Here is an 8,294-nt window from a genome sequence, read left to right as displayed (position 1 = left end):
GAATGATTATTTATCTAGGTATTGAAAATAATGCAGTCCTGGATTTAGAAAATATTTATCAACCTGACTTTCATACTTTCAAAATTTCACTCAGTCTGGGGACTTCCGGGCGGCGGCCATCTTACTGGTCGCACTGAGCTTCAGCTCCCTAAGTTTTCTCCAAATTCACTTATATTGTGAAGCTAAAACTTGTTATACATCGCTCAAACAGTTGGAGAAACTGGACTGCGGACGGCCTGATTTGAAATCTGGGGTTTTGAATCGGGACGTGGCATATTTGCCCTCAGTACCGGGCTAATCTACTTGAGGCCTTCCCCACTAACAGAAGCCTCATCACCGTCCCCACTCTAAGCTGTGCCCGAGTGCACAGTCCTTCCTCATACCCACCAAGGACCAAATAACTCTACTAAGCAGTTACATCTAAACGGCCGACCTAAGCCGACACTTCCAGCAATGGTGAACATGCAGATATGCCTGGCTGAATTGGCCCTAATATTGGAGGAACATAGACTTCAGCTATGTGATACCATCGAGCAGGCCTTTCTCTCCGTCTCCCGCAGCTGTAAGGAAATTGCTATGCAACCGCAGGCAGCGAACCTACTTTGCCCAATTAAGGAAGCCGCTACAGAATCAAAGAAGGTGTTCCTTACTGACCGCAATAACGGCGGCAATCCTACCTCTGATCCAAATGCCACGACGAAGCAGCCCAATGCCCAGGTCGCTGCTGTGAGTCCCGCACAAGAAGCGCTTGAAGAGGTGACCCCGCTGCAGTATCCCTCACATAGGCAGGCCTTTGAGGCTAATCAACCTTCCCGGCAGCGGAAAGGAACGGAGGGTTGGCCCCGACGGATTGACTCAAGACACGTTCAGGAGGACATCCTAAGTGTGCTGATGGGGAGCCATCTCAGGGAGCTAACAAGCACGGAGTCTGCCGGAACAAACACAGAGCCATGCCTGCCTGAGGAGACGCCAGGGTATGGCTTAATTGCAGACCGCCAAGGGCTCCATCTTTTTTATTTTTTGCAAACCTCTACAATACGGAGAATGGACTCTTTGAAAGTTGTGGCACCAACAGGGACTGATGGCAGGTACTATAGACACCGGAGGTCCAAAAACAAGTCCGGTATAGGGTAGAGACATCAAGTCTGAGCTGGGGTTAGAGGTCTCATCTAATGACCAATACTGGTTTAATACGTTATAGACGATGACCGCTAATTTGACTGGCCTTTATAATGCTCATATATAGTAACTTTTAAATCCCTCACTGTGACCCCACATAATAAATATCTACGCGCCTGATATGTGTTTGCCAGGGGGTATATGTGTGTCCTAGAAGACCTCCATAATTTGGACAACTCCAAGACGTGGCTTTTGTTTTAGAATGCTGGGGCACTACAAGCTACTGTCAAGTTTTTATATAATGGAAATGGGTACTTTTTACATTGACACTCTTATGAACTAGCAGGCTGACCCCTACATAATCTATAGCTTATTTTCCTGCTACCATAGCATCTCTATGCGTGGCCCTGTTATGTGTACTTGAGTATTGATTGCTGAGCTGCACTGAGAGACGTAGTTTGCACAATACATGCTAGAGTTAACTCTTCAATTTCTCACAGTCATTAACAGAGCTTAGTCCCACTTGTACCTTTTGAAAAAAGAATGTAGTAGTAAGATACTTGGGATTGACCCTCTGAGATGAGAAATAATGATAGTATATATAAATATTGCCATCCTTGTACCATAAGTCATGACACCTTCAGTTTGCTATCAGCCTAAATGCCCTAAGTCAATCCAATTTGCCAGGTTATAAAGTTCAGGTTATTAATGTTTAGGCTTCAAGTATATTTATATAATATGTGTGTAATATAGCAGGTTTGAGCACTTCTAGATATACAGCTATTTTTAAATCCCCTTTCATGCTACTAGATATGGGTTAGTATCTAGTTTCCTAGCTATAGCAGACTCATGTCTGAGAGTAGTGAATCAGGATAATTAAATATATTTCTCCTATCTAACTTGTTCTATAGTGCAGTCTGTATATTCTATGTGCTAGTTCCAGAGATCATTCCTATACTATATATTGCTTATATGTGAGACTGCTTCTGCCCCAAGGTTGATAAAATTATGCCAAGGTGTACCGCAGAATAATCGCTCTTATATATCACATTTTTTCTACATTTTATAAGTTTCGGCACTTCGCTATCTATGTCATGTGCCTTACCTAGATAAATGTTAAGGACCAGCTTTGGGTTGTATTATACGAACTAGTTTTCTAGGGATATATGTGCACCACAGAACCTATATGTATATATACAATGTAACCTCTAGTTTTCAAGTTCTCTTGAAGTGTTGTGTGTGCTCTGACCGTTATACAATGCTGTTAACTCTGCAAGCTATGGTACTTTCATTGCCATTGCTAATATCTAGTTTATTGAAACGTTGAGTAGGATGCATTATCATTTTGGCCCAAGAGAGGCCTTTGAGATTTATCAGTCCCCCCTCTTTATGTCACATGAATTTGTACAGGCCCAAGAGTGGCCTTTAGTTCAACGAGGGAACATCAGAAATGTAGCCTAAAAGTGGCTATAGGCTTAATAAACTCACCTCCATTAAGTACTCTCCTCTTTCATGGTCCAAGAGTGGCCTTTCCTTTTCAGAGGAGGTTTCATAATTATAAAAATGAGGTTTCACTGTTATAATTTTATTTATGTGTTCAACTAATAATTCATGTAATAGAGATGTTTCTTACAAGGTTATTTTATGTAGTTGGTGAACTGTCGTGTCATATTGTAACCTGTCTTTAGAAAATATTTGAAATTGCATTTTCAACCTATATTGTATGTTTTAATTACCTCAATAAAAATATTTAAAAAAAAAAAAAAAAAAAAATTTCACTCAGTCTTGCAATATTACCGGTAATTGGCATTTTTCACAAATTTTAACCTAAACAACTAAAAAATATAATTTTAATGTTAGCTGAAACAGGTTTCTAATTGTTTAATATTATGTATTTGTTTTTGCATCCTTTGTCCTTCCTCTGATGAATGAACAGGGAAAATACTTTTCAGCATTTTGTTGTAGAAGTGTTTTGCTATGAGCGGCTTCTGCCACTAAACAATCCACTTGAAGTTCATACTTTATGGCTTCACTTACTAGTAATCCGCTTATAGAGAAGTAAAATTGATCAAGGCTACACATATATAAAGGTATATTAAACATCTCTTGCTAAAAAGCAAACTCTGTAACTTGATTTTCAGAATTTTGCAAATTGCTTTAACCAGCTATTTTATTTGCAGCATTTGTGTGTTACAGAATTTACATTTTGGCCTCACTAGACCAATACAATTTTCACACAAAAGCAAGTCATGTCTAAAGGGACAGTCAAGTCAAAATGACACTTTCATGATTCAGATAGGACATTACTTTTTAAACAACTTTCCATTTTACTTTTATCATCATTTTTTATTTGTTCTCTTAATATTCTTAGTTGAAAGCTCAACCCAGGAAGGCTCACATGCTAACTTCTAAGCCCTGAAGGCCACCACTTATTTTAGTGCATTTTGACAGTTTTTCACAGTTAGACAGTTCTGGGTTATGTGTGCCATATAGATAACATTGTACTCACTCCATTGGGGTTATTTATGAGTAAGCACTGATTGGTTTAAATGTAAGTCTGCCAAAAGAACTGAAATAAGGGCACAGTTTGCAGAGGCTTAGATACAAGGTAATCACAGAGGTAAAATGTATATTAATATAACCAAGTTGGGTATGTAAAACATGGGAATGGGTAATAAAGGGGTTATCTATCTTTTTAAACAATACAAATTCTGGAGGAGGCTGTTCTTTTAATGTCCCTTTAAGGCTATGTTTAGCAATCTCTTGTGCAAAGTATTTTGCTTTTTTTTTAGCAAACAGGTGAATCCTCTGAAATTATGCTCATGTGTAACAATTTTTTCCCATTCTTGCTTATTTAATATTTACTCTTATTTTTCAACTTTTTTTAAGGCATACAGTTACCTAAAGGAAGCTTTAAAAATCTGTGCTACATTCCGTGGAACCTACCTCGATATCAAAGCTAAGGCTGATGAGATCAACTCCAAGAAAAATGCAGAAAATGCATCTCAAATGTATGAAATGTATTTATTTCCCACTACCCACCCTCAAAGAAATTGTTAGAATACTTCAGGGCACATTTCTATGGAGAGAAATGTGTATATATATATATATATATATATATATATATATATATATATATATAAAACAGCAGATGTGTAAAATAAATGCTTTTATGGTATAAATGTAATGCTATTTATTCAGATAAGTATTCAGGGATTTTAGTTATCACCTCCCAATCATCTATTAACTTAAAGGGATAAGTTAAAGGGACAGTAAAGTCAAAATTAAGCTTTCATGATTAAGATACAGCATGCAATTTTAATCAACTTTCTTATTTACTTCTGTTAAATTTCAGAAAATGTTATCTTCTGAAAAGCAGGCACAACATTGTGATCATCTCCTTATTTAAAACTTGCAATACAGGTGTTTGGGCTGGGGTGTGTTATGGTTTTCTGTTTGTATTATGCGTAAAGCTATATTTTATCACTTGTATAAGGCAATATAAGAAGACAATATTGTTATTCTTCACAGTTCATTGAAATCAGCAGACACATTATGGAAAATCAGAATGTACGGACCTCTAGCTCCAAAGATTAGTGGCAAAGAATGGCCAATAGCTAGAGAGAGGAAAGAGAATGACGAAGAGCCGGCGGCGTGGGTCGATTCACCATGGCCTCTGCATAATGCCAGCTGCTTCCAAAACATGAACATGTTCATGGAAAGGTGAGCAAGAACCTATTCAAATTATATTGACATTTATTTACCATAAAATAAGAGACATATTGATTTAATAAATAACTATTTGTTGTTTACTATTTTGATTAATCGTGTCTATTTTATAGTGAAATACATTTTGTGTTTTACAATGTCAATAAATTGTTAATTGAATAGCAATTTGTATGACATATGAACCTTATAACATGAATATCAGAGTAATAATTAGTATGCTATATTTTAGGGAAATTGGTCAAATTTAAAGACCCGCATTAAATGTTTGTATTACTTACTTTAGTGTTTGTGATGCTTTTTATACATTTTCCAGCTTAGATTTTTTGTAACCATTTTCAATAAATAAATTGAACAGATTACAAATGGCACACTATTTAGTGCTTTCACTCGAGTGCAAACACTACCAAAAGTACATTTTTGGTGTGCACGGAGGAATGCACATATTACAAGTTGATAGTAAAAGGTTTGCGTGAGTGTGCGCGAGCGAAACACGATGCATGCTATCTTCAGGACTTCGAATATCATTAATTAGTGTCCCATGCCATTTAGATTTACTAGAGGCAGGTTCCTGCTATTGGTCAAGTGTAAAGGGGGGTCACACTAAATACTTGCCACTTTAGCCTATAGAAGCAGTTTTTTCTGTTTGGTTTCTGTTTTTTAATACTGCATACAAATATCCTGGTATTTCTGGTTGTATTCTAATAAAGAGACTGAGAAATAATTATATGTGGTAATTATACCATTGCTAAAACAACAAATCTAATGATGGCCTAAGACTTTTGGACAGTACTGTATATTGTACCAAAACGCCATCATATATATATATATATATAGAAATATGTATTTATGAATAAATAGAACACATTCTTCTATGTGAAGAACATTGAAATGTGAAATATTCATATTTTAATGTCAGGTTAGCGTACTTGAGAATATGCGATCAGGTTTACACGCAAGTAGGGTGTTAGTTTTTTTCCACTTTTCTTGCTCCATAGACTTCTATGAGGGAATACAATATAGAGCACGTGATATTTTAAGTTCGGCTTTTTACGTGCATCGGGTTAATATGTGTATTAAGACAATTTTTTATTTTTTTCTATGTAAAGAACTAGTAAAATTAAAGTGTGTTCTTGAACTAGTAAATATAAAATATAAAAAAATATTATTAATAATAATTATTACAAATTATTATACATACTGTAAAAAGAAATATATTCTTTGGGTTATTTAGAATTGTTTACACTATATGTAATAATTTATAAGAATTATTATTAATAATTTGTGGATGTTGACTGTGAACAATGTACTATGTGCATGCAGGCTCAAGTCATGCCCACACCAAACCCCCTTTAAAAAGTGCCCTGGAAATGGTAGATAAAAGGTGGCATTCATAATCTACTAGCTATTAGCTTTTGTTAGCTAAAGAACATATTTTAGGATATATCTTATGTTTTTTTTAAGGTTAAATAAAGAATAATCTGTGGTTTTCAAGGAAGTCTTTTTCTCATTATAATATTTAGGTGCAATGATGTTCTGGACCTTGTGGAGACCATGAGGCATTTTCAGGTTCTGAAAACTGTTGCTGCAATAGGAGGGGCAGGAACATCTAGTTCTGATGCTATGGTGAAGGACATTTGGGAGACATACTGCTCAGTCAAAGACAACTTTGTTAACAGCATAACAGATATTTTTGTCACTGACAAAAACAGCCCTTTTGAAAAAGTGTTTTTTGACTTCAGGACTTCAATAAAGGTACACTTGCTGCAAAACATTATTTGTAATCAAAGAAATAACATGTAGAATATCCCCCAATTAAAGCTAATTAATCGGTTTAGAAGATCTCTAGATATTATATTTTACATCTATAAAAATAGTCACCTAGATTACGAGTTTTGCGCTTAACACTGTGTGCGAAAATAACACAAAATTTGTGTTATTGCACTCTTCATTGCGCTGCCATTACGAGTTACTGAAAAACATCCTTGTGCCGTGCGTTATGGGGCATTAAGCTCTATACCGCACAAAAGTCACGGGCTGAGTTAACATGCTCGTGCACGCTTTCCCCCATAGACATCACGGAATGGAAATCGCCATAACGCAATCCAATTGATGTCTATGGGTAAAAGAAAGTTACGTTTAAACCTAACACCCTAGCATAAACCCCTAGTCTAAACACCTCTAATCCACCGCACCCGACACCGCAGACACTAATAAAAGTAATATGCGTTCCCGGTCATTACATGCGCAATGGCCAATTTTTCAGCTGTATAGCCGTACTGCAAAACTCGTAATCTAGCTGAATATTAATTTGTACATGTGAGTTAAGACATAAACGTTGCTGTTTTTTTATTTATAGTGAATAAATATTACTTCATGAGTATGTCTCCCCTCCTTTGCCTTATTCATTAAAATACAGTAGTTGTTTAAGAATCTCTCAGATATCTTAGTCAGTTTTATTGATCCATATTTGGATAAGAGATTTCCTTATTTAGCTTGGAGCTGAGAAGCAGCAAGTTATGAAAATATATGAAATATATCTACACATAAAATCCCAAATCCTCTGTAATTTATAGTAATCTAACTTGACTTTTGATTAGACCACTCACCAACAAGATATCCAATTAACCCTACATTGTATAGCTCCTTCTGCATTCCTATATATATGTATTTAATCCTGATCATATATTTATTTTACTTACTGTATTCTTTAAAAAAAACATATCATAATACTATTTGGCTCTAAATAAGTAAACCATTTTTTTGCAGAGTCTAGAACACCAGCTAGGTTGCATTATAAGAAGCAGTTATGACCAGTGTCCTACAATAATGTCACAGCTAAGGCTACTAGAAGTGTTTGAAGGTATCAGTAGAAGAGATGTTGTGAAGGTAATATTCATGCTCAGAATTGCTGTTGAGTAAAATTAATTTGCCTGTGATCTATGTGTTATTTATTTTTCTAACTTTATTAAATTGTTAAATCAACTCAAATGTATTCAAAGTTGACATGCATTACGCTGGCATTCATTAGATTTTTCTAAGAAATCTAGTTTATAGAAGATGCATTCTTATTTGGCAAAGTGAAAGCACACACATATCTTCTTTCATCTGTCTCCTCACACCAAAGGCTCACCGGCATGGAGAGAAGTCATGCAAAATCTTTGGGATTTTCTTTAGACCTTATATTGTAATGTAGGCGTCTCTCCTTCACATACAAAACCCTGCATAGTGCGATAAATATTGTTCAAATAAAAATTTGTGTTTATAACATTTGTCTAGGGACATCTCCATACTAACGAGATATCTTAGATCATCTCATCTGAGCAGCGAGCATTTGAATATCAGGCCCCAATTGTTTTATCTACCTTAAACTGGATTCCTTTCCTCCTCACAAAACCACGCCTCCAAAACATCCCAACCACGCCTCCAAAACATCCCAACCACGCCTC

The 8,294-nt window shown here is 35.9% G+C and overlaps 1 protein-coding gene across 1 annotated transcript in view; it reads left to right on the top strand.

Moving 5' to 3' along the window:
- The window catches only part of LOC128652486 (uncharacterized), an 868,114-nt gene that overhangs the window by 32,869 nt on the left and 826,951 nt on the right, over nt 1–8,294 (top strand). Inside the window, exons 8-11 of the mRNA XM_053705422.1 lie at nt 4,009–4,130; nt 4,651–4,842; nt 6,369–6,600; nt 7,615–7,734. Coding sequence (XP_053561397.1) covers nt 4,009–4,130; nt 4,651–4,842; nt 6,369–6,600; nt 7,615–7,734 — 666 coding nt within the window. The remainder of the gene's footprint in view (nt 1–4,008; nt 4,131–4,650; nt 4,843–6,368; nt 6,601–7,614; nt 7,735–8,294) is intronic.

The sequence above is a fragment of the Bombina bombina genome, chromosome 3, assembly GCF_027579735.1.
Source record: "Bombina bombina isolate aBomBom1 chromosome 3, aBomBom1.pri, whole genome shotgun sequence".
NCBI classification, from domain to species: Eukaryota; Metazoa; Chordata; class Amphibia; order Anura; family Bombinatoridae; genus Bombina; species Bombina bombina.
The sequence above is the reverse complement of the archived record's forward strand: the minus strand, read 5'-3'. Positions and strand labels throughout refer to the sequence as shown.